This window comes from Rhinatrema bivittatum, chromosome 1, assembly GCF_901001135.1.
Source record: "Rhinatrema bivittatum chromosome 1, aRhiBiv1.1, whole genome shotgun sequence".
NCBI lineage: Eukaryota > Metazoa > Chordata > Amphibia > Gymnophiona > Rhinatrematidae > Rhinatrema > Rhinatrema bivittatum.
In genome coordinates, this window is record NC_042615.1 from 761,149,523 (window position 1) to 761,176,259 (window position 26,737).

General features: G+C 42.6%; 1 protein-coding gene across 1 annotated transcript in view; it reads left to right on the forward strand.

Annotated features, from left to right (window-relative positions):
• Nucleotides 1–26,737, forward strand: part of PDZD2 (PDZ domain containing 2) — a 718,708-nt gene that overhangs the window by 99,250 nt on the left and 592,721 nt on the right. Inside the window, 1 exon segment of the mRNA XM_029579361.1 lies at nt 14,093–14,908. Coding sequence (XP_029435221.1) covers nt 14,439–14,908 — 470 coding nt within the window. The 5' untranslated portion in view covers nt 14,093–14,438.

Here is a 26,737-nt window from a genome sequence, read left to right on the forward strand (position 1 = left end):
TTGATTAGGTGTCCATGGCTGACACCTAGCTGATAAATCCTTTGTTGTGTATTGGCTGGCTCGTTACTGGGCTGCAAAGGTTTTCAGTTTCTGGGGGCCCTGGGGTGGCTGTTTTTCCACATGCACAAACCTTTCATTGTCTTTGTTTTCTCTCGGGCCGATACAGCAAAGTCTGCGGGAGAGCGGGCGAATGTCCACTCTCCCGGCGCGCGCACAGGTCACTCTCCTGTGTGCGCGATTCACTATGCAAATTAGGCCCGGCGGTAAAAACAGGCACTAGGGACACTAGCACGTCCCTAGTGCCTCCTTTTGGACTGGAGCGGCGGCTGTCAGCGGGTTTGACAGCCGACGCTCAATTTTGCCGGCGTCGGTTCTCGAGCCCGCTGACAGCCACGGGTTTGGAAACCGGACGCCGGCAAAATTGAGCATCCGGTTTTCGACCCGTGAGCCGACTTCACTTTTTTTTTTTTTTTTTACTTTTGGTAACTTTTGAGACCTCCGACTTAATATCGCCATGATATTAAGTCGGAGGGTGCACAGAAAAGCAGTTTTTACTGCTTTTCTGTGCACTTTCCCGGTGCCCGAAGAAATTGGTAGGCGCTAATTTCTGAAAGCAAAATGTGTGGCTTGGCTGCACATTTTATTTTCTGAATTGCGCGGGAATATCTAATAGGGCCATCAACATGCATTTGCATGTTGCGGGCGCTATTAGGTTCGGGGGGGGTTGGACGCGCGTTTTCAGCTTACTGAATAAGGGGTAACGCTAGCACGTCGACAACGCACGTCCAATAGAGGGTTAACAGTGCGCTCCATCGGAGCGCACTGTTAACCCATCGGAGCGCACTGTACTGTATCGGCCCATCTGTGAGTAAAGAGAATAGTCTTCTTTATTTGCAGGTGGCCCTGCAAATAGTCTGTCTTTGCAGAACAGATAAGCCAGGCAGAGAGGTCCCTCATCTCTGTATACTGGGTGGAGAATCCATTTTAGGGATGCATATACAGTTAGTAAAAATTCAAGGCTCACCACTACAATGCAACTCATTAGGCAACATTCTAAAGCCCTTGGGCCAATAATTGAAAATGGTTTCCTCTTAGTACTCTGCAAATTAGTCTTTGAATGGTACACTTAACAAGTGACTATTTGAAGAATGCAAGCTATGGGCTGGCACATAAGGAGTTAAAAGCACTGAAATAAAGGTTGGTACAGAACCATATACAACCTTATGGTTTACTGTAACTTTAAATTTAGTTCATTGCTCTATAGGTAACCATTGCAATTGCTGTAGCATGGTGTAATGTGATCTCATAAAGCACAAAACGTTATTAACCGAGTAGCTGAATTTTGTAGCACCTGTATTGCTTTTAAAAAAAACATTTAGGAAAACCAATGTAAAGAGAATTACGTTACTTATTGTAGTTAAAACAAAGGCCTGTACCATAGATCAAAAATCACCTTTAGGTAACACACATTTTAACAAATGGAACATTCGTAATTTATAAAAGCCATAAAAGCCGGACTGAATAACTGTGGCCAGTTGAGGCCTCAACGTCAAGTGCTAATGAAAAATAAAGCCCAGATGCCTAATAGAATCAGCAAAAGAAAGGGGAGTACTGTGTACCACAAGTTGAGTCAATTCATCAGGTATATTGCTGTTGCCTACCCACAGCCCCACAGATTTAGTCAAATTTAAAAATAAATTAATTATTCTGCCGAATCCACCCTTTACTACCAATAAATAGTAATAAGTAAAATGGTTGGAAGTGAGGGACCCAGCAGCTGGGAACACCAATTGTATGTTGTCTGTGTATATTATAAAATTGATGTTAGAAGAGGCAAGTAAAGTCCCCAGCGGAATGAAATAAATGTTAAATAATAATGAGGAAATTGCTGATCCCTTTGGCAGTCCTTGAGAAATGCACTTCTAAGAGGAGCATGGCTGACCAATTCTAATCTGATGTTGTCTCCTGAGCAGCTAAGATGGAACCAGTTAAGTACATCACTAATTCCTAAAGTTAATAAAATGGCATGATTTACCATGTTAAAAGCAGATGTTATATTTAATGAGATCACTACTGAAGTACCTTGATCAAGGTGATGTAACGTAGTCTTGTAGTGCAAGAAGCAAAGTCTCAGTGTTATGATTTCTGCAAATGTCACACTGCTGAGAACATAAAAGTTGATTATCATCCAAAAAAATCATTAAGCAGAGAGAGCATTACTTTAGCATGTGCAGGTAAATTAGAGTGTAGCGGGGATTAGAACCTGTACAGATATTTTCCCAGTGGGCATCTTGGGATTTTTGTAGGTATGCTTTTTGCATATCCTGCACTTCCCATGCTTTTGGGCCATCCTCTTTTTGGGATGGGTCTTGGGTATAAATTGCCACTGAGATATGCAGTACTTAAAGGGAAGGCGAGGCCTGCAGAGTTGGAGGGAAGGAGATATTGAGAGAGAAGAAGACATTGAGAAAATAAGGAGATTATCTCTGGATCTCACAAGGGTTTTGAAGAGGAATTTGCAGAGAAGAGTTTTTTTTTTGAGTAGGACCTCAGGGCCTAGTCAAGTGAAAAGGTTTTTAGAGACATAGTTTGGAGAAGATTGAGGGGATTTTTGATATTTTGGATCAGGCCCTAACTGAGAAAGACCGCCTGGAAAGAAGGGCTGAATCCATGTTTTTGCATCTTGCGCCCAGTTAACAGCAAAGTGGAAGACAGATTGATGTTTCTGAGCATTTTGAGAAGTCTTTTGGAGATTGTCTATTTTTGAAGCTGAGGAAAGATTTTTCCAACCCACTAGTGAATGTTAGAACTGGAGGAGAACTTACCTACCCTTATTAGGGAAAGGCATTTTAGACCAGAACACAGTTAGGAGAGGGAGGATCATCCAAAGAGGCAGTATGGATAGAGAAACATGCTTCTTTTAAATATGTATTTTTCTTATCCTGTTTTTGATTTTTGGAATGATTGCATGGATTTTATTTGTCAAACTCAAGTAAATCTTTTATTATTTGAATACCAACGCTGGACTCTTGTCGTTGTAAATGGTGATTTGATTATTAGGAAGGAGGATGGCTGGGTGGCTGGTGGACATGAGGATTGCTTGATAACTTGCCTGCCTGCTGCAAAGGTGGCAGACCTCACGTGTCACATAGGTAGGATTTTCGATAGTGCTGGGGGTGGATCTGGCTGTCATGGTACACATGGTTACCAATGACATAGGAGGATAAGCAGGATGGAGGTTCTGGAAGCCAAACTTTGGAATTTTATGTGGAAAATTGAAATTCAAAACCTCTAGCTTTCTTAGAAATGCTCCCCGTTCCATATGCAGGACCCCAGAGGCAGGCAGAACTCCAGAGTCTCAAAGTGTAGATGAGGTGATGGTGCAAGGAAGAGGGTTTTAAGTTTGTTAGGAAGTGGACATGATTTTGGGGAAGGAAGGGCCTTTTCTGAAAGGATGGGCTCCACCTTAACCAGAGTGGAACCAGACTGCTGGCACTAACCTTTAGAAAGGAGATTGTGCAGCTTTTAAACTAGATGATGGGTGAAAGCTGTCAGTTGCTTAGAAGCACATGGTTCGGAATGATATATCTTTGGATGATACTAAGATGTAGATCTTAAAAAAATACGTGCGCGCGTACTTTTGTTCGCGCCACTGGCGCGAACAAAAGTACACCAGATTTTATAAGATATGTGCGTAGCTGCGCGTATCTTATAAAATCTGGGGTCGGCGCGCGCAAGGCTGCGCAAAATCGGCAGCCTGCACGCGCCGAGCCACGCAGCCTGCCTCTGTTCCCTTCGAGGCCGCTCCGAAATTGGAGTGGCCTCGGAGGGAACTTTCCTTCCACGTCTCCCCACCTTCCCCTCACTTGGAGTCTGCAGGCCAGGAGCTTTAAGTGAACACTGATGTGGGTAGATGTAGTTGCAGCCATAGTGAAAGGAGAAGCACAAACTCCAGTTGCAAACTATGGTGGGAGATAGTAGTAGGCCCTAGATCCCTTAGAAACAGGCCCTTAGAGCGCAAGCCAAGCCTAAGCTGTGAAGGGAGAAACTGTGTGCAGGAGAATTAAGGGAAGAGTTGTTTTATTACTCTTTGAATTTGGGACTGATGTTGTTTGATAAAGTAAAGCAATAGAGGCTTTAAATTACCGGGACAGCCTGGGACTATGTTTGTTTAAGGCCAGCTCACCAACTGCAGTGAGACAACCTGGATCCACAGCTGTGGCATGCTGGAAGGAACAGGGTAAAAGTGGACAACAGGCTTAACCAGTAGTTCCATTTTCCTGTTTAACAAGAGAATCCCAGCCAGATTGGGACTGGGAGAGTGACTGGTGGCAGGAACCCGCAACAATAGGCATTGTTTAATGGGACAAAGCCTACATGATTTAGCCAAGGGAAGTCTTGCCTCGCCAATCTGCTACATTTTTTTTGAGGGCATAAATAAACACGTGGTTAAGGTGAGGCAGTTGATATAGTGTATTTGTATTGACAAAGTCCCTCATGAGAGACTTCTTAGGAGATTGAAAAGTCATGGCATAGAGGGCAGTGTCCTATTGCGGATTGGGAACTGGGTAAAAGATAGAAAACAGAGAATAGGGCTAAATAGTAAATTTTCTCAGTGAAGAAAGGTGAATAGTAGAGTGCTCCTGGGACCTGTTCTGGGCCAACTGCTTTTTAATTTATTTATAAATGACCTAGAAATTGGAACAATAAGTGAGATGATCAAATTTGCTGATGACACAAAATTATTCAAAGTTGTTAAATCACAAGAGGATTGCAGGAAATTGTAAGATGACTTAGCAAAACTGGGAGACTGGGCATACAAATGGAAAATAAAATTTAATGTGGACAAGTACAACGTGATGCACTTAGGTAAGAGTAACCCAATTTATAGGTACACAATGCAAATTTCCACATTAGGAGTCACCATTCAGGAAAAGGATCTAGACATCATTTTTAATAATATGTTGAACTCTTCTGCTCAGTGGGGAGGATCCAAGATGGCTGACAGTGTGAGACACACTTGAGGTGTTCATTCTGGTCCCGGACCGTATTGATTATGCCTCACTCCGGCAGGCAGCAAGTTGTGTTACCTTCAGCATCTTTGCCTAGAGTCTTGGGCCTGATGGACACCCATGTGCGCTGGGGATCTCTCAATCCGGGAGACGATTCACTAGAGGTGAGTAAGGAGGATGCGGAACCCGAATCCCTCCCTGAACTTTTGACATCATTTTCCCTGGAGCAACGGTTGGCCCCGGTAAACCCCGTGGAGGCCAGAATAACACAAACGCTCGGCGGAGCAGCACCCTTGGCTTCAAAGAGGGAAGCAACTCATGTCTAGGAGCAGTGATTGCACTGGGAATTTACCCAGTATCCTTTGAAGCCCCCAGGGACACCGAGGACAGTGCTAGCTCTTCTGATCTTTGGCAGCCAGATGAAGAAATTAGTGTACCTGGAATGTTGCCTGAATTGGTAAGACCTGTTTCTATTACCCTAGAATTTATTTGGGAGGTGATACAGACTTTGGATCATAATATTGCCAAGCAATTTAATCTGGTGATTTCCTCTTTGGACAAGCTAGATAATTGCCTGAAAACTGTGGAAAGCGGAGATTCTTTGAATAAAAGTTTGTGTGAATTTCAAGATGGAAATTGGAAGTGTATCTGCAGTTCAACAATCCATGATTAGAGAAAATCAGTTCTAATCAACAGATTGGAGCAGCTAGAAAATCAGGTGTGCGGGAAGTATTTGCGTATTATTATTTTCCCCAAGGTCCCTACAGTCCTTCCTAAGGACATGTGGAGACAATATCTACTAGAGGTTCTATAAATTTCAGAACAGACTCTTCCCTTGGTCTTAAGAGTTTATTATATTCCACCTTTTAAAAAGGCTTTGCCAGATCAAAAGTTTTATCACCAATTGAAACTCCCCAGATGGATCTATTGAATATGTTGGAAACTACCCAAAAGGACTTGTTTTGACCAGCTAGTCTAATTGTCACCTTTTTACTGGAATCAGACTGAGAATGGAAATTGAAATTGTTTTTCTGCCACCGATTGGATACATTCATGATAAAGTTTGCATTTATTCAGATCTAGCGAGGCAAACCCAAAAGAAAAGAAAGCAATTTCTATTATTAAGGCCTAGGGTACTAGAGATAGGCGCCTTTTTCCTTCTGAAATTCATGTGTAAGTATATCATTAAGTATCGGAATGTGTCCTATATTTTTTTCCTACCGGCACAACTCTCAACTTTTTTGTCTGATAAAGTCTTATCTGTTACTAATCTTGCTTTTTCTCCCATTGCCTTAGATGGAGTATAAAAGTCTAGCATTGTTACCCGTTGTAAAATAAGTATGATCCCTGAATGCCTGCTTTTCTAATTATTTTGATTTTTCCAAAGGTAGAGATATGGATCCTCATGTAGAGGACTTGGATAAGAGATAATGATAGTAATAATTATCATTATTCTATTCTTTTCTGTATATTCCTGGAATGATATTCATTTTGTCTCTTATTTACAGTTCAAGTGCATTTCTTGAAAATTATGTGAAAACATTTCAAAAATAAAAATTATAAAAAAAAATCTGCTCACTGTGTAGAAGCAGCCAAGAAAGGAAATAGAATGCTAGGTTTATTAGGAAAGGAATGGAGAATAAAACAGAGAATATCGTAATGACTCTGTATAGCTCCATGGTGTGACCTTATCTTGTGTGCAGTTCAGATCACCATATCTCAAAAAAGATACAGCAGTCTTAGAAAAGGTGCAGAGAAGGGCAACCAAAATGATAAAGAGGATGGAATGATTCGCCTATGAGGAAAGACTAAAGAGGTTTCTTCAGCTTGGAGAAGAGACGGTTGAGGGGAGATATGATAGAGGTCTATAAAATATTAGGTGGAGTGGGAGGAGTAAAAGTTAATCAGTTGTTTACTCTTTCAAAAAGTATAAAGAATAGGGGATAGATAATGAAGTTACTAGGCGATACATTTAAAGCTAATAAGAGAAAATAGTTTTTTACTCAATACATAATTAAGCTCTGGAATTCATTGCCAGAGGATGTGGTTAAAGCCAGCTAACTTAGGCCTAGATTCATCAAAATGCTATTAATATAGGAGAAATAGCACCTGTGATAAAAATGGGCGTGGTTAGGCTAATTTCCTACCTTCTGCATCATATAGGCAATTTCCACAAAGTGCAATACGATATCACATCGCATGTCATTTTACACAGCACGCGTTGATTTATGCGTGGTGTGCTATTTGGTTTATTTATATACCAGCTACCTCTTTGGGAGAGAGAGAGAGAGAATTGTAATAGGGAGAATAGGTTTGGGGGGGGGGGGGCAGTGTTACATAAACAATCAGAGGAATGAACTGCAAATTTGAAATCAGTGAAGAATTTCTATCATTTGAATCAATGAAAGGTACAAAAAGAGTTGATTTGTATGATGCAGTCTCTAGCTGTCTTGAATGTTTGAAGACCACTGGTAAAAACATTAGACTTCTCAAAAGAATAGAAGACAAAGTAAAAGAAGAGGACCCAATACAATTAATATTTCTATATTGAATTGTACATCAGGAGGCACTATGCAACAATGTCTTGGACCTAATATAGTGAACTACATTAGGTCAAAGGGACTCACTTATCAGTTCAACTCCCTTCTTGATGACACAGATGCTGAACACCAGGATTTGCTTTACCATAGCAATGTCTGCTGGATAAGCCTAGCTGCTTCACTGCTGGTCCCTGGGGCTTGACGGCTAGGACCGGCAGAGTCCTGGGCGAGAGCTGTGGAAACAAAGAAGAAGACATAAGTACCCATGCCAAGAAGTGCACATGTATTGTTTGATTGAGATGCAAAGTACGCATTGATGCCAGTGTGAGTATTTTATGCCAAAAGATTTGGACAACTGAAGCAGTCTTGCCAATTACATTTGCGGTGAACTTACCAGCTCCGGCTCATGTGGTGACATTTATCTTTTTTCTTCAGGGGAGCTTTAAACATTGCAGATAGCTAGAGACTGCATTGTACAAATCAACTCCTCTTGTTGTACCTTTCATCGATTCAAATGATAGAAATTCTTCAGTGATTTCAAATTTGTAGTACAATATATATACCATACCCCAAACCCACCCTGAGCTGAATGTGCTCATCTACAGTGCTAGATATATAGAGAGTTCTATTCTCCCTATTACAGTTCTCACTCTCTCGCTCTGCGATAATGGCTGTGGTTGCGTGATAAAAAGTTTTCCCCTCTACTGCAAAAAAAAGGTATAGTTATTTCTGACATTAAATCAGGTGTTACTGTGCATTAATCTACCACATTCCGCAGTAAAAGACCCCAGTTTGCATTAACTCCGCCCACTTGCATTGTCTTGTGATATTTTATTGTGTGTGTTAGACCCATTTAATGTGCATTTGGGCCCTAACACATTTTGATGACTGAACCAGTTATGCCTCTGGAACACCCCTAACTTACGAGGTCATTCATCAAGCCGTATTAGGGCATCTTCATGTGCTAAACAGGGTCTAGCATGTGATAAAGCTATACTAATGCAGCCTGTCCCTGATTGGAGGGTCTATCGTCCTGGGTTCGGTGAACTGGCTTATGCTCCCTACAGCACAGTCAAAACCCCATCCCTGGAGTTCACTGAGGAACTGACTGGGGTTTGGGGGCTCTCTGCTGCCTGAAACGGCTGAGGGAGCTCTGATGGTGTTGATGGGATCGAAGTGGCAGAGGATAGTACTTCCTCTGGCGAAAGAAAGACTTGCTTGGTCCTGGTCTTGACAGCCTCCTGGATGAGGAGGACTGATCTGGAGTACTAATGGAGAGTTGTTGGAAGGTTTCATGGTGGTTCCGAAGTTGTGCCACTGCATCCCTCACCCTATCTCCGAAGAGATTCTCACCAGTACACGGCATGTTAGCGAGTCTTTCCTGTACCTCCGGTCAGAGATCCAAGGCTTACAGCCATGCCATTCTGCGGTCACTGATTCCTGCTGCAGAGACTCTCGATGCTGTCTCGAAAACATCGTAAGTTGTACGGATGTTGTGTTTTCCGCACTGTAGACTCTTGTGTCCCAACGACATGAGAGTGTCCTGCTGTTGTTGAGGCAGCTGCTCAGCCATCCTTTACACCTGTTTCCAGATGTCCTGGGAGTACTGGCTCATGTAGAACTGGTAGGCAGTAATGCGGGCAATAACCATGGTGCCCTAGAAACCTTTTTCCCAAGAGCGTGCGTTGCTCTGTGGTTCTTCTCAGGGGGTGCTGAGGATTGGGGCCTAGAACGATTTGCCCTCTTGATAGCAAATTCGACCACCACCGATTGGTGAGGCAGCTTACGTTTATCAAATCCGGCAGCCTTCTGGACGAGGTAGACCCCCATCTGCCTTCTTGTTAACGGGAGGTACTGTGAGAGGGTGTTCTCATATTCTCAGGAGCAACTTCTTAAGGATCTCATGTACCGGAACCGCCACTATCTCCTTAAGAGGCTCCACAAACTGGAGGATCTCAAACATGTTGTGCCTGGCATCCTCCTCTGTCAAAAGTTGAAAAGGGATGGCCTCCACCATTTTCCTTACAAACCCTGTGAAGGATAAGTCCTCAGGTAGAGACTTCCTTCGTTCATCTGGAGAAGGGTGTGATGGGAGACCATTAGAGTCCTCGGAGGAGGACTCCGTTGGATCATTCCCCCAGGGGTCATAGAAACCCTCATCATCACGGTATGCTACAGGGGATGGGGCCCTAGTTGCTCAGCCTACGTCCAGAGGTGCAGGCACAGGTAGAACTGGATAGGGGGGGGGGGTGCGATACAGACCTTGGTATCTCTGCCGGCCTTGGTGGAGCTTCCTCCTCAGAGGAACCGGCAGTATTCACCGTATCAGTAGGGAGAGGCCTCGGTGCCCCACTGGGCACCGATGCTGTCCCAAGAACCAATGCCAGCGGGGTCAGTAATGCACCAATGAGCACATTGAGCTTCTCTAGAAGAGGTACAAGGATGGGCAGCACCGGCTCCAGTACTATTCATGCCACATGACTGAAGCACTGCAGTGCTCGTTCCACCGTCAGTTGGACTCTGTGCTCCAGTTCCTCCTCAAACATTGCTGATGCCAACACTGACTGGGAGGAAGGCGGGGTGGCCAGATCTTGTTTGGACCCGTGAGGGGGATCGGTGACTGGCACCAGGATTGGTGGAGACCATTGTGGACCCCGGGCATCGATAGAGGATGGGCTTGCCTCACTGCGGAATCGTTTCCGGGGTATTGCAGCAAAAATCGGTCATGCCCATGCCGAACACCGTGCATCGACGGGAACCGGTACCGATACTTCTTAGGCTTCTCTCGATTCTCGGCCTTTCCCCGGTGCCAAGGTTGAAAGAGGAGATCGACAGGGCTCTATCTCTGGCGTCCCTATTTACTGGTGGCATTGACAGAAGCAATGGTCCCGGCGAAGTCAATGGTGTGGTGTCCATCGATGTGGCTCCAAGGTCCTTCGATACCAATGCTACTGATGCCGATGGCTCAGACTTCCTTGATCCGAAGAGCTGATCCATCTTGTTGAGTCAAAGCCGACGTCCCTTTTGGGTCATCTGGGCACACAAGCGGCAAACCCAGACGTCATGTGATGCCCCCAGGCAGAGGATACACACGTAATGAGGATTAGTGATAGACATAGTCCTCGGACACTGGAGACGTCGGCAAAAACTGGACATGACGAGGTGAAACAAAAGAGCCGCAAAGTCGAAAGTGATGGCGGTGGGAACTGAGACACCACCACCATGGGGGGAATCGATCATGAAAGGAAACGTACCCGAAACGCCGAAAACCCTGACTAAGGACACTACTGGAAGGCACCGAGAGGGACCTGGCGATGGATCAAAGGAAAAAAAATTGTGAAAAAACGCAAAGAGGAAAACGTTTTCCATAAGGCAAAAAACAGCCATAGTGAGCTTAATCACACCCTGAGGCTTTCAGCTTTGTGGAAAAGTACAGACTGATGAGGGACCCCACATGGACATGTGGTATAGGGCTTGCTGGGCATGCTCAGTGTGCCTAGTCAAAGTTCTAGAAACTTTGACATGTTTTCCACATCAGGGCACATCTGATGATGACACCCATGTATGAGTACTGCCATCCTGCTTATCCTCGGAGAATCAGTTAGCAGGTTAACTTAGCTGGTTAAGTCTGATCGGATCAAAGAACTGTCCTAAAATTAGCCGGCTATAGTTAGCCAGCTAACTAATTAAGATAGCTGGATATGTTCAATTGTGCAGTTGCACTACAGAATATGCCTCCAAAGTTAGCCAGATAAGTTTATCCGGCTAACTACTATCAGGACTGTGTCTAAATATAGACCTCCACTTTCTTAGATGCCCTTGACTTAAAATAGAAACATCAAATATGATGGCAGATAAGGACCTCCTAATTTGCCCAGTTTACTTCCTGGTTCAGTTATCTCTGGCTTTCTCCTCACTTTGCTTTATTTGAGGATTCAAGGACCCTTTGTTCTTGTCCCATACCTTCCTGAATTCTGTTACTGATTTACTTCTGCTGGGAGGCCTTTCCATGCATCCACTGCACTTTCTGTGAGAAAATATTCCCTAAGGTTATTCCTTACTGTCTCATTCTTTAGACCTCTTGTTCTAGAACTTCTTTTGCATTGAAAAATGTTTTCTTTATTACATATTCCAATTACCACAAATCAGTACTTTTATACCAGATGACTATATAGCATTGTTTTAGTGATAAGAGATCATGCAACTCCAGTACTAAGTAATTCTACCTTTTTATTTTAGTACCAACTGAGCATAGGGAATATCTTTAGTACTACATGATGTTCATACATTATTTTGCACTAAGTGACTACTGGATATTGCTTTAATGATGAGTGGCCATATAACATGTCTTTAATGCTAGATGATCATTGCTTTGATACTAATTTAAAATATATTTTCTCATCAGATGGGTTGCAGTAGACTATATTAATACTATATGCTATTAGGAAAGCACTTTAACATAATCAGCTGTACAGTCAACCATGTTTATAGCATGCTTTGATGAGCAGACGAGCAGTGAGCTATTTGTTATTGCAGCTTGATGCCAGGTTAGTATATGGTACTGCAGTGGCTGTGCTTCATATGAATTTAATTTTATAAGAATTTAATAATCACACAGAAATGTGAAGGCTGTAGGAGCCAGGCATCCAGCAAGAGGAAGTAAGTATAATGAACCAGTTTTTTGAAAGGGTCATCTGAAGAGGTAGTATTTAAAAATACAGAGCAGAAAGGAATAAAATTAAAAATTTGTACATTGAATTTTGAGATTCAAAATTACATACCTACCTTTAGGGGCTGATTCATTTAAGTATGCTGTCGCAGTTTAGCTGCAAACACTAATAATTGCTTAATATGCTATTGGTGTAAACCATGCTGAATCATGGCTGTATTTAGCCATATGTTCATCCACATATGTAAATTAGGCAGCTAGAGGAATAATTATCTTATTATGTGAAATATACACCCATATTTTCCTTGACCTTCTTATCCCTCAAAATGTTGCTGTAGGTGACAGGGTAGCATTAAGGGATTAGAGTGCTGACCCAGCAGAAAAGGTGGTACTGGCCCTTTAAAAATGGTCTTTAATGGGGAAATTTATTCTATTCTATTTTAGATTTCTATATCACCCTTCCCCAAAACATTTTAGGGAATAGGTCCTAAACTTTCTTTTGTGACATCTATCTATCTATCTGTCTTATCTATCTCAAATTCTTTTGTTGGTTGGTCACACCGTTGCGTCTGTCTGTGGCCACCAAGTTGTGCCGTGAACAGTGCAAATACACAGAGGCTCCCAAACACACAGGCACGCACACAAATACACAGAGGCTCCCAAACACACAGAGGCAAATACACAGAGGCTCCCAAACACACACAGACACAAACACACAGAGGCTCCTACACACATAGGCAGGTGCAGGCAGATGCACATGCAGGCACAGGTAGACATACAGGCTCCCCTAGTACGCAGGCACCTACACAAACACCCACACATGCCCTCCCCAAACATGTACACAGAGGCAGATACACACACATGCACAGTCGCCTACACCCACAGGTACATACATACAGGCACAAACTCACATAAGTTATTATAGACCAGATAACTCGAGCAACGCCAGGCATTTTTTGCTAGTTACCGGACAGAATAAAAAAGAGGAGTTTGTTCTTATTTTTTTTTTGCAAAAGTAAAAAAGTTCTAAAAGTTTCAAAATCACACTCATAGTAAGTAATGGAACTGGGCAGCAGTGGAAATGCTGAGTCCCAGACCTATGCCAGCTACAATGAGGAGAGAATCTAGTCAGGTCTGGGCTGCCTGTGGTGAATAAAAGACTTGTGTGCATTAGAATAAATCAGTCTATGTGGATATGTCTGTGGACAGAGAGGAAGGTGTTGATGAGCATCTTCCACCTGTCTGCTCCAAATATCTTTTTTTTTTTTTCTGGCTGTGAAGAATATTTTCCTTTTGAGTCAAGTATTTCCTAAATGGCTTCTTTTACCACCATTGCTGTTTGTTCTTTTTGCTGCTATTTGTGTTCCAGAGGCCAAAAAAAAAAATTAGGTGACTTGATCCTTAGCACTAAATCCATATTGTTGATTATTTAGCAGAACAATAATTTATATGACCTTATAGCACTAAAGCAATGCTCTGTGACCAGATGGCAAGGAGGCAAGAATGTCGGGTGCATTGTTACCTGCTCTCATCCAATTACTGATGGTTTTACAAGATTCTAGAAGCTTGCTTGGTAAGGCTGTTGAGCATCCAAGTCCTAAGTGGGACCTACTTTATCAGATTTGCATGCACAGGTTGAAGAAACAGAATGACTTAAAGATGCTCAGAAGGGAAGGCTAATTTCCATCCTGCCATGCGAAATGTGGGGGGTACATAATCTGCCTTTTTCAGGTGAAAGATGGAGGGCAAAAGTTTGCAGCTGTAAAGAAAATTATGCACAGTATGGAATGATAAAAAAGAAATGTTTATTGCAACGTAATTTGTGGTGATCCTTTGAAGCACAGATTTAACTTTGTGTCTTTCTTTTTCAGGGCAGGTACTAAAGAACATGATGTGTTCTGTTTGAGTCCAGCATCGGTTGCGTCCATCCAGCTGTAAAATCAACTAAACAAGAATTCATCAACACTTCCTTCCTCCTCTTGTTGAAGGCACCCCAGCAATTGTTTCTATTTGTTTACACAAGTCCTACAGCTCTTTGCCAAGCTGAAACACGTAACAGTTTCTGTCCTGTGTTTTGTTATCTTTTGGTTTTGCTTGTATAGACTTAGATCTGGATGAGGTATATGCCTGCCTTGTATTTGAAACAAAAAAACAATTTTTAACATGGAGCCCGAGAGACACGTTTTCACATGATGTGGGCACTCTTGGGTCACTACAATGCCCATCACTCAAGAAAATGCCATATTTTATCTCCCCCTCCTTTATCAGTGGTTGCAAGCCAATATGAGGGAGGAGGGGCCAGAGCAGAGCTGTTATTTGTCTGCCGTTCAGAAGCTAAGAGAATATATACAATTCAATTTTAATGTGGATGAGAGCAAACTTCAACAGAGTCAAAAGCTGTTGGACATGGAAATCTGTACCGCCTACCTAACCAAGGGGATAGAAGACACCGAGATTCTTGGCTTACGTTTTGGGAACATCCCTGTTTTTGGAGACTATGGAGAAAAGCGAAGGAGTGGGAAAAAAAGAAACATGCATAATGGACCAGTACTTGATGTCGGATGCATCTGGGTAACGGATCTAAAGAAACACAGCCCAGCTGCAAAGTGTGGGAAATTGAGACTTCGTGATGAGGTCCTTTCACTGAATGGTCAGTTAATGGTTGGCGTGGATGTCTGTGGTGCAAGGTAAGTTTACTGATATGACATGTATTTAAAATTGTTAAACACAGCTGAACATGTTAAGAAGTTTGCCCTTTATCTTTTGAGGAGAGAGGGGGGTCAAGAAGCTTGCTGTGTGTGAGAGAATAATGTTTGTTTACTGACAAGGTTAAGGAGTATATATATGGTAATTAGCATTGACTTTATTTTGAACTGCTTAAAAAGAGTACATATTTCTTGTTTAGCTTAAACTTAAAGGGAAGTTATGCACACATTGATAAATTTGACCTAATATGTGGTAGTCTTAAGGAGAGGGAGTGGATTGTGATTAGGGAAATAAGTTTGGTTTAGCTAAAAATCATGGAATAGTCTACTGATGAATTAGAGTACCAGGAGCTGTTTTTACTGTACTCTGGAAACTTGTGATTAATGGAAGTTTCAAAGACTTCCATAGATCTGGGAGACCAATGTCCCTCTCCTTTTTTTGACTGCTTGTTGTTGGAGCAGGGATGGTCAAGCATAGAAACGAGTGACTTAGGCTCTAATGTAAAACCTTTGAATCCTAAGTCACATATCTTCATAAAACATTTATGACTCAATTTATCTAAATTTGGGACTTCGGTATAATTTGTCAAATTTGTCTCAAGTTTCTGTATTCAGCTGGCTTGGGTCTGGGAGAACTGCTCATCTGATATCATTGAAAGTGTTGGGAGGACTAAGAATCAATCATCGTACATAATGGTGTATCAAACAGCAGCATAAAACTGTACGAAAAGAGGCCATATTGTTCTCTGAGCCACAGGCAGGTTGCTGTAGTCGATACGGGAGGATTGCAAAACTTGATTGATTTCTGATGAGAGATGGACAAAAAGAAGCAATGAGGCAGATCTGCAAGAGAAAGTATGCCGAAAAAGTGATGCCTTTATAGGGTTTCATATGCACAACTTTGGTTTGTAGCCCTTTAATTGTATTTGGATTTTAGATTTAATTACTCGCTTTCTTCTCTTCCTCCTTTCTCTATTTCTGTGGATCACACTGTCATGCTCCCAGTCCCCTAAGTATGTAATCTTGGGGTCATCTTTGACTCCCTTCCTCTTTCTTTCTCTTCTGCATACATCCAAAACACTGCTACAATGTCCTTTCCTTCTGAATAAACTACCAGAATACTTACCTACTCTTTCATCACCTCCCGCTTAGACTACTGCAACCTGCTCATTGCAGGTTTCACAATGAATCATTTCTCTCCATTAAAATCTATTCAAAATTCAGCTATGCGATTTATCTTTTGCCAAAATCTCTACACTCATATAACCCCCTTTCTTACGTCATTGCATTGGTTCCCTGTCTGTTTCTATGTACATTTTAAGTTTCTCTTACTCGTCTACTTCATTCTGAGCTCCTCACTACCTCTCCTCTCTTATCTTAATCTATGCCCTTCTCCACCACCATCATCTCTTGATTCCCTGCTTTCCACCTGGCTACATGAAATGCTTGGAATAAACTTCCTGAGTTGTTGCATTGTGCTTCTTCTCTGGCCTTATTCAAATCCAGTCTAAAAACCTACCTTTTTGAGGCTGCTTTTAAATCTAATATCTGATAATTCCGCTCACAGCCTTATTGATTTTAACCATTTTCTTAATAAGTGAAATTTCCAATTTTGCCTTATATGTTGGTCTTGATTAGATTGTAAGCTCTACTGAGAAGGTACTGTGCTATGTACATAGATGAGCACTATGGAAGTTATAAGTATTGTTTATTGGCAAGCGGGGCTAAATTAGCCATGATACATGGATGCTGTCATCCAGTGGTGCCGAACAGATCCATTTCTCAGAGTTTAGTAAAAGTTTGCTGAACACGTTTAGTGGTACCTGCGTACCTGCTACCTTGTGAGCTCCAGAACCTGATTTTGTCCGAGTTCTTGAAAATGTTTTTTCTAATTCCCACTGCCTCAGTTGCCCCTCAATGGCACTATTAAGTGCTACCATACTCAAGAAAAAGCTAGTCAACAGCAGCTTCAAGTCCTGTATCTGCAGGCACCGGAGGGAATGTTTGGGCCCAAACCATTACATGAGTTGGGGTCAGATGTCTCCTATGGTGCTGCAATCACAGGGCTGTAAGATGCAGTATTTCCAAAGGACCTCATGAAATGCGCCCATGAGTCTGGTCATAGGAGTTATTCCTCCTCTTGGAGCAGAGCATCCTTGAGCTCTCACCGTGCAGAGTTGAGCAAGGGTGCCTTCCATCACCATCATGTGGTAAAAGCTTCCCTACCTGTAGCCCCGGGCTCCAGATCTGCTGCAGATATACAGATATGGGGGTCAAGGAAAGTGCAGAAGTGCTTAGTGTTGGAAAAGTTGCAGTCATTAGCCCCTAAATGGAGTTAATCTCCGAGCTGGAGCTCTTTGGAGCCTAAGGGGAAAAAGCTGCATAGTGCACCACAATTCTCTTTGGGTTTTTTTATGGCTTTCAAGGTCCCCATGGTGCCGGATCACATTTTTTTCCCAGATCCCAGTGCATCCAGGGCCTTATCAGTAGCTTTGGAGTGGAGTGTGCATTCCACTGTGTTGGCAGCATGGAGGCTTGAAACACCAGCAGTGTTGGTGATGAAGATGCTGATAAGATTCTGCAGGAACAGACGCTTGAATCTCAGTAGCATAGCCCATCTAAGTGGGCGTGGAATGTCTCTGAGCCTTTCCTTTCATTGGAGCAAAGTACTTCAGTTGTATTCCAACAGATGGAGGAGGATCCTGTTTGGGTCTCGGAAAAGGATGTTTCTTCTCCAGTTCTGGCACAGAGAGCACAACAGCCAGTGGAGTAGCTTCTATCCTTCCTTCCTTCCTGACATTAATGTCTGGAAGAAGGAAGGAAGGAAGCAGATCCAAGAATGGAGGTTTTCAACAATCTGCAGCTCCTAGAGCCCTCAGCGGAATCAGTGGCGATCCCTTTTCAGAGATTACTCTGGGTTCTGCAGTCCAGGATGTGGCAGAACTCCACCACGTGCCTGCCAGTAGCCAGGAATCTGAATCTAGGGTACAACCATCTCCTGGGTTTGGTGTGCTATAGCTCCCATACCATTTAATAGTAATGGAGTTAGTTTTCAAGAGAGCCAAGAAAACTCAGGAGATCTCTAATGCTCTGCTGGGTAAAGACCCAAAGGTACTAAGCACCTTTGGAAAGAGTTATTTTTCAAAGTTTCATGCTGAGTTCTTGTATGGTGCCCACAAGTTGTATATGGCACAGTACTTACATGAATGTATTAAGAAGATGAAGCCTCTCACAAGGTTTTTGAGCAGGTCACATTGCATAAGGCGGTGAGAAGAGTGTGAACAGGATCTGGTCTGCTCGGTCGTGAAGCTTTTGACACTACAGCAAGGACTTTGGCAGCTGTCATTAGGGCCTGTAGGCTGGTTTGGTTACATGCCAGTGGTCTAAAGGAAAAAAAATCCATGATCGAATTGCAGATGACCCTTATTTAGGGGTCAGCTTGCTGAAGGATAGAGTCAAGGAGATTGTAGCAAAGATAAAAGAGCTGCTATTCAATATCTATTGATGGGAGGAGGCAACCAAATTCCTGCTGCCAGGTGCCAATATTTCTTTTATAGGTGAGCGTTCTTACAGAGATGCTCCTTTCAGTCCCACTAACATCCTCGATCCGCCTCTGCCTTTCAGCAGCAACAGCTTCCCACCAGAGGGCAGCAAAAGGAAAGGCATCAATCTAAACCCCGTAACAACTACAGGTGAAATCTGGACCCAGTTTATAATGTGTCTCGACCACAACTCCCCACCACCTCCAGTGGAGGGGGAGGGTCTAATCCTTTCTCTCAGAATGGAAACCAAAGATTGCCGGATCCTGAAATTTGTGGAATGTGGTTACCACTTGTATTTCTCTCACATACCCTTGACCAAGTGGTTTTTATTCAATTCAGAGTCGTCACAGTCGTTTTTTCTTTATCTGGAGGTGGAATCGCTCCTTAACAGAGATAGAAAGAGCTGATTCCTCTTCAGGAAAAAGGCCAGAGATTTTACTCTCATTACTTCCTCATTCCAAAGAAAACCAGAGGACTGAGATCTATTCTGGATTTATGAAGACTAAACAAATTTCTGATGCAGGGGAAGATCAAGATGAACTCCCTTCATACAATCCTTCCATCATTCAGCTGGGTGACTGGATGTTCCCCCTGAATCTCAAGGATGCATATGCTTATATTCCAATTCATCATTTGCACTGGAGATTCCTCAGGTTCCTATCTGCTGTCCCTAGGGTATTCATCAAGTGTCTGATGGTGGTAGCGATGCATCTATGCCAGATGTGGGTCTGTGTCTTCCCCTACTTGGATGATTGGTTGGTGACTGGTTCTTCCCAGTCAGGGTTCTGGATTCCCTTGAGAAAACAATCCCACTGTTTCAGTCCCTAGGTTTTCTGATCAACTTTGCCTACTGGAGTATCATTTCTGTCCAGAGGATTCAGTTCATAGCTACATGGACAGATTCAGTTTGGGGCTGGGTATTCCTCCCAAGTGAAAGGACCTTAATGCTAAGGGGGCTAATGAAGACTTCTGCAGTAGAATCAAACTCCATCAAGATCAGTCCTAGTCATCCTGGGACACATGGCAGTGGCATCTCATGGCATCCCATTGACTAGGTTGCATATGAGAAACATATAGTGGGTTCTTCAGTTTCAGTGGGACCAGCTACGACAACCATTGGCACCACCGCATCAGGGATGAAGACAGCAATTTTGTGTTGGTTGAACTCATTCATTCTGGATATGGGGCTCCCACTGTGGATGCTACCTCATCAAGTAATTTTGTAGTTCCTCCAACTTAATATCATGGCGATATTAAGTTGGAGGAACCAAAAAAGGAGAGCCATAAAAATAAATAAATAAAAAGTGTGCCGGCGTTTAGGTTAGAAAAGGGATGCTCAATTAACGAGTGTCCATTTTCCTATCCCATGGTTGTGCACAGGTTAGGAAAATGGACACTTGTAAAATTGTGGAGTGAAGGCTCTAGCTAAACTTCGGTACATAAAAACCTATAAATAAAAATAAACAAATAAAATAAATAAATAAAATTGAGCTCCCATTTTCCTAACCTGCTGACAGCCACCTCTCCTGGGTGCCAGATGACGAGGAGGCGCTAGGGACGCAAAGTTTTCTCTAGCTTCTACTTTTTATTGCAGCAGCTGATTTAAATATTAAATCAGGCACTCGGGAGAGAGAGATTGGTGCGCGTTAAGAGAGTGTAACACACACTGATATTGCATCAGCCTGTAAAAGCAGCTAAACAGCTGCCTTGTGAAACTGTTTGGTTACATTTAGTTGTGCAATGATGGTGCAGTTTTCAAAAAAAGGGTCTAGTCTGCTAAATCCTTAGTGAACTAGCTAGATCAATGTTTCTCGCCCTTTTCACACTCAAGGCACACATGCATTAATAAAAATGTTTTGTGGCACACCAGCCTTCACAGAGCAAGCCATGTGGACATGGAGAGTACTCATGGCCAAAAGAGAAGCTAGGAAAGCACTTAAAACCCCACCAGCCTCTCGTCCAAATTTTTAAAACAATGGACAGAGGGGATGAAGACAAACATGAACCCACCATGATGGACCACCTCCCCATATAGGGCAACCAATGGATTAAATGCCAAGGAATGTCCGTTTAGAATCTTTATTTTGGAGACTCGTTCATCCAATAAAAAGCCCGACTTTGGATGAACGAGTCTCCAAAATAAAGATTCTAAATGGACATTCCTTGGCATCTGATCCATTGTGTTGCCCTCACGGCTTTTTAGATCACCTACCCTCTTGTTTTATCAACCCACCTCCCCCTATATACATGCAGCTGCCAGAGCTTTTTCATTGCTGCTGCACCCAGCCCTCAAAATGAGTCACATCCAGTGCTTGGCGCATGTTCTCCCTATCTCACTCAGCTTGTGTATAATGCAGAGACTGGAAGGATTCCAAGATGGGGAATTGAGAAGGTACTGTTTGCTCTGACTGTGCCACACAAAGCGAGTCCCAGCTATCTATGCCCTGTATGCTGCCCATTAATTACCGTACTCCAAGGCTCATGCTGTAGCTAGAAAGGAGAGGCATGCATGATTACACTTGTTCTCAAAAAGTACATTTAAGAGCCACCACTGGTGTGTCTTATTGCCGCAAGGGGCTGAGAGCAAAGCTTAATGTTGGCCTGGATCTGAGTATTAGGCAGTCGTGGCTTTTCTGGGGCATACCTGGTCAGGTCTGAAGGCATAGCTGTATGCCAGAGCACACTGGTTGGGAAACACTGGGCTTGATCTCTTTGAAAATTGTCCTTCCCATGCTTTATCAGTTATTTCTTGATTCTGTAATGTAACTTTTAGTTTCTTCTTATCTGAAATATCTGCTGAGCCCAGTTTTGCATTGTTTGTTAGCGTATGCAATGCTGAACGTATTGGCCAGTATGAGGTAATTTTGAAGGGCATTTCCACAGGTAAAACAGTGTTTTACCCGCTGAAATGGCTTGTAATAAAATTGCCTGCCCGAAATGCAGGTAAACTTATGTGGGTACGTCCTGTATGTGCATAAGTTTACCAGACTGAGCAGAGGCATTCCTAGGGGACAGATTTGGGGAGGGGTTTGGACTTATTTTATTTATTTATTTAACGCTTTTTATATACCGGCATTCGTAGGACACATCATGTCGGTTTACAGGTAACTGAGAAAGGAAATTACAATGAACGATAAGAGAATGCTAACTAGATAGTATACGACAGTGCAAAGATAGAGAGTCAACGAGCAGAAATACAACTTGGTAGAACGAAATGGATTTTGATTATCCATATTAAAATTAGATATGCAAATGAACTTATAAACAATGTTAGGGGGGCGTGTGCACTTATGAACTTAGCATATGAACTTATGAACGATATAAAGAAAGTATGTGCACTACTGTACAATTGAATGCAGGGGCGGGGAGGGAGGGAGCAAGGAGGGAAAAGGGCGGAAGGGGTGGGGGAATAGAGAGGGGGAAGAAGGTGGGGCAAGGGGAAAAAAGGTACTTTAAAGCAGGGGTACTTTCGAGGAGAAGTTGCTAGGGGGTGAAAGGGCGGGGTGGGGGGAGGCTACGGGGCGCTGGAAAGGGTGAGGGGAAAAAGGCAGGGAGAGTCTTAACTTTGCAGGGGATGAGGGTGAGGGATGGGGCAGAGGAGGGGATGGGGCAGGAAGGGTGCTAGGGTGGTACGGAGGAGGTCAATGAGAAGGATTGTGGGCCGGGCGGAGCTGTGGTATGTGCATACTTTTGGATTTTGAAAAGCACCATATTAAATTTTCCTGTAAAATTTCTGAATCCAAATTAGCAGATGTAATTGTGTGCAAGTAGTTTTGATGGGATGAGTGCATTAATTGGCTTTGAAAATTGGTGTAACTTATGAATGTATTTACTGACTTTCCTATGCAGGTTGTTACAAAATGACTCCCGTGAAGATCCTTTATTTAATTTTTAAAAATTTAACAGAGATAGTTTATAAGGTCAGAATAGAGCAGTTGTATACAAATATACAGAAATTATCCAAGACAAACATCTTACAAAAAAAAAAAAAGAGTAAGCCTCTTTCTGTAATGGTCTGTTAATTACAATGAATGCCTGATGAATACACAAAATGAAAGTGAAAAATGGTGCAGAAAAAGTGGTTTGAGAGTTTATAAGAACATAAGAAATTGCCATGCTGGGTCAGACCAAGGGTCCATCAAGGCCAGCATCCTGTTTCCAACAGAGGCCAAACCAGGCCACAAGAACCTGGCAATTACCTAAACACTAAGAAGATCCCATGCTACTGATGCAATTAATAGCAGTGGCTATTCCCTAAGTAAACTTGATTATTAGCCGTTAATGGACTTCTCCTCCAAGAACTTATCCAAACCTTTTTTGAACCCAGCTACACTAACTGCACTAACCACATCCTCTGGCAACAAATTCCAGAGCTTTATTGTGCGTTGAGTGAAAAAGAATTTTCTCCGATTAGTCTTAAATGTGCTACTTGCTAACTACATGGAATGCCCCCTAGTCCTTCTATTATTCGAATGTGTAAATAACCGAGTCACCTCTACTCGTTCAAGATCTCTCATGATCTTAAAGACCTCTATCGTATCCCCCCTCAGCCGTCTCTTCTCCAAGCTGAACAGCCCTAACCTCTTCAGCCTTTCCTCATAGGGGAGCTGTTCCATCCCCTTTATCATTTTGGTTGCCCTTCTCTGTACCTTCTCCATCGCAACTATATCTTTTTTGAGATGCGGCGACCAGAATTGTACACGATATTCAAGGTGTGGTCTCACCATGGAGCAATATAGAGGCATTATGACATGAATAAAAAACAGATTCCACTAGATTTCCCATATTCAGTCTGTAGAGACTATGGAGTCTACACTAGATGGCCCTAGTCCCCAGCCCTTGGGTAGACAGCTGCAAAGGGGCATACCATTCAATACAGTACCTCCCCTCAGGGCTAGCCTAGGAAAGGTTAGGGCAGATGTAGTTTGGTTTCAGAAGGGAAGGATGTGAGTCACGTGTGCTCTCTGAGTTAGGCCCACACTCTGACACAGGTAAAGATAGGCACAGCCTTGCCAGTTCCAGAAGAGCTATGGTAACACACACACATGGGATATCATTACTGCACTGCCAAGGTTAACCTCCCCCTACCACGGAAAGGAATCCACCCCTTGGGGATATAAGAGAGGGGAATATGAAGTGTGAAGACAGCTCCAGTTCTAAATTATTCTGTGTGCCCTTGGAAACAGTGACAATCCAGAACAAAGGCTTACAAGTTCTTTAGGAAAAATGGTGTTCCAATTATAGATGAAATTTACTTGAGGCAGGTACTGAAAACTTCAGATCATTCAGGGAATGGGTCTGATGTATCCAAAGAATGCAGCTCAAGTGTGATCTATGAAATTGGAAGGTGTGCAGTTGTCATGGCCGCTGGCTCTGGCCAATTTGAAGGTACCCGCCTAGGCAGGAGTATGCAGGGTCAAAAGCAGGCAAGTCAAGCAGGAGGTCTTCTGCAGGGGTCAAGAAGAGGCAGGACAGGCATAGGTTTGTTGCCTGATCTTCCCTTCAGGTTGGGTCCTCCGGTGCTGGTAGCTAGCAGGTCTTATGGAGGGTAGTGCGCAGAGTCAGGGACAGGGACAGGGCACCCTTTTGAACTGGCAGGCAGCGAGAAGCAAGGGATGGGAAGGTGCCCTGGCCACACAGAACATAAACAGGGGTGAGCACCAACAAGACAGGGACGGGAAAATAAGCACAAGACAGAGTAGGTCCAGAGACCAAACAAGGAACCAAACAAAGCACAGAACAACAGATAGCACAAGGGAACCACAAGGACAAGGGGGCCACTGGAAGCCTGTCACAGGACAGGAGCAAAGCTAGGAACATGCAGGCAAGAAAGGCCACTGGGAGGCCTAACACAGAACTGAGCAACACTAGGAACACACATAGAAGAAAGTCCACAAGGAGCCCTAACATAGGACAGAGCAAAGCTAGGAATACACAGGCAAGAAAGGCCACTGGGAGGCCTAACACAGGACAGAGCAAAGCTAGGAATACACAGGAAAGAATGGCCACTGGGAGGCCTAAACAAAGCAAAGAACGAGGCAAGGAACAGGGATACTAGACAAGGAATAGAACAAGAGGCCATATGTAGAGAAGAGACTCCAGCTGAGGTGGGGAGTAACCTGTGAGGGAGGGCGGGCTTTATAGGGCTGCTCTTGCTGTATCATGCAGCCTTCAAGGTGGAGGCTAGAGCAGGTTTGAGCGTGGCCAGTGAGGACCACTGTTGGCAGGGGGACTGCCTAGCAGCCAATATCAGTACAGCAATAATTAAGAAAGTGTGTAACTCTCTATGCAACAAAGCCAGTATCTCCTGAGATGGTTCAAATATTTTTTTGAAGTATATCAGAGCCAGAAACCACATCCTAGAGGAACCAGATGGATCTCAGCGACTAGAAAAAGGTTTGCTAGGAGGGCTGCTGAGCTGCTGTGGATTCTGTGACCTATAATATTTCACCTTTTGGAGGCACTTGGATATATATAGATATAGAAATAGCTATATATCTGGAACACCCGACCTGACAGTCTAAGACTACAAAGCAACACAAAAATGTTCAAAAAGCTACTCAAAACCTGGCTTTTTAAACAAGCCTACAAGGATGGGATAGGATAAACCAATCAAGATGACAATACCCCCGTAAAGACAATAAGCCCCACCAGTCAACCAGCCACCTAATAACTCTCACTACACCTCAACCATACCATTTTAACATTCCATCCTCTTTGCAACCAGTAACCAATCACATGTATATAACCCTCAACGTATTTCTAAACCTATCCGGGAAAACCTATTTGATAACTATCGCTTATAATTAAACTACCCATAACATACTGCCAGACTTATCACTCAACCCTCAATGTTACTCAATGTTAATGATTATTATTTATTATTATTTATATCATTATTATTTTTACTTATATATTATTTATCAATCAACCCCAAGGTTACTCAGTGTTACTCATTGTTACCCAATGTTCAACAATCTTATCTAGCAATTTCCATTGTTACCTAATGTTAATTAGTTCTATGATGTTTTTAATGTAAATCGCTGTTATAATTGTAAACCGGAGTGAAGGCAGACACCAAACTTCGGTATAAAACAAACATTCAAATAAACAAAAATTCAAATATATATATGAATACCTGAGATTTGACCAGTGCTTGTGTACCTAGACGTGAGAAAGAAATTATCCTCAGCATATTTGAGTTGAAGTGTCTGGCATGACCATTGGACTTCTGTATACTGTAACCACAGTTTGAGTGAACTTGCAATTTATTTCTGGGCAAATTATATATGATTGAGGAATCTTGTACTTGTTTTTGAACTTGCTATATGCAAGAAGCATGTTTCTGTTGCCTGTTAAGTTGTTGTTAAAATAAACCTTGTTTGGAACCTGATAAATATCTCCTAGGACTACATTGTTTATGCAGTTTAGGAAATTACATAATTGAGGCTGATCTCTTTGTTTCTCAGTCTCAGTCCATGGGTATCCTCCAGGGATCTATTATTAATCCTATTTCTTTTCTTACTAATCTTAGGCTCAGAATTTCTCAAAGTGTAGAGAAAGCAAATGTAAAGGTTCCTGAATGGCTATATATATATATATATATATATATATATATATAAAATCCCCTTATGCAAGGCCCTAGGTGGCTCACAATGAAAACACACACAAAGTCATCGTAAAACAAATCCACAGGATAAAATATAAAATACAACTGTCAAAAATATATAAACCAATAACTAAAACAGAGGTAAGTAAAACACAAGTAAGAACGTCATGCAATCAATGGATCTTACTGTCCATTCAATCAATTAAGTAGTTCCACCGCATAATCTTTAAAAATTTCTTTAAACTCTTATCATAGTTCATTGAGAGGCTCATTTTCAAAAGGAGTTATACGTGTAAATGTAACTACTATTGTAGCAATTTTCAAAAGCCATTTACTTGAGTAAAGTGCACTTACGTGGGTAAATCCTATGGACAATTCAATGCCATATATTGTTGAAATTTTCAAAAACCCACTTACTTGAGTAAATGGTTTTTAAAATCAAGCCTTGAATGCATTTCAGGCGGCAAATTGTTACATACTTTGGGGGCTGCTATTGAAAATGCATGCCTACGAGTCTCAGGCAAGTGAACTTCACAGACAGATGGAATGTATAGTAGGGCCATTTGTGAAGAGTGTAAATCTCTTTTTGGATTATATGGTTTAAGCAACATCTTAATCCAAGAGAACAATGGCTGGGTGAGTTATTTGTATACAGCAGAG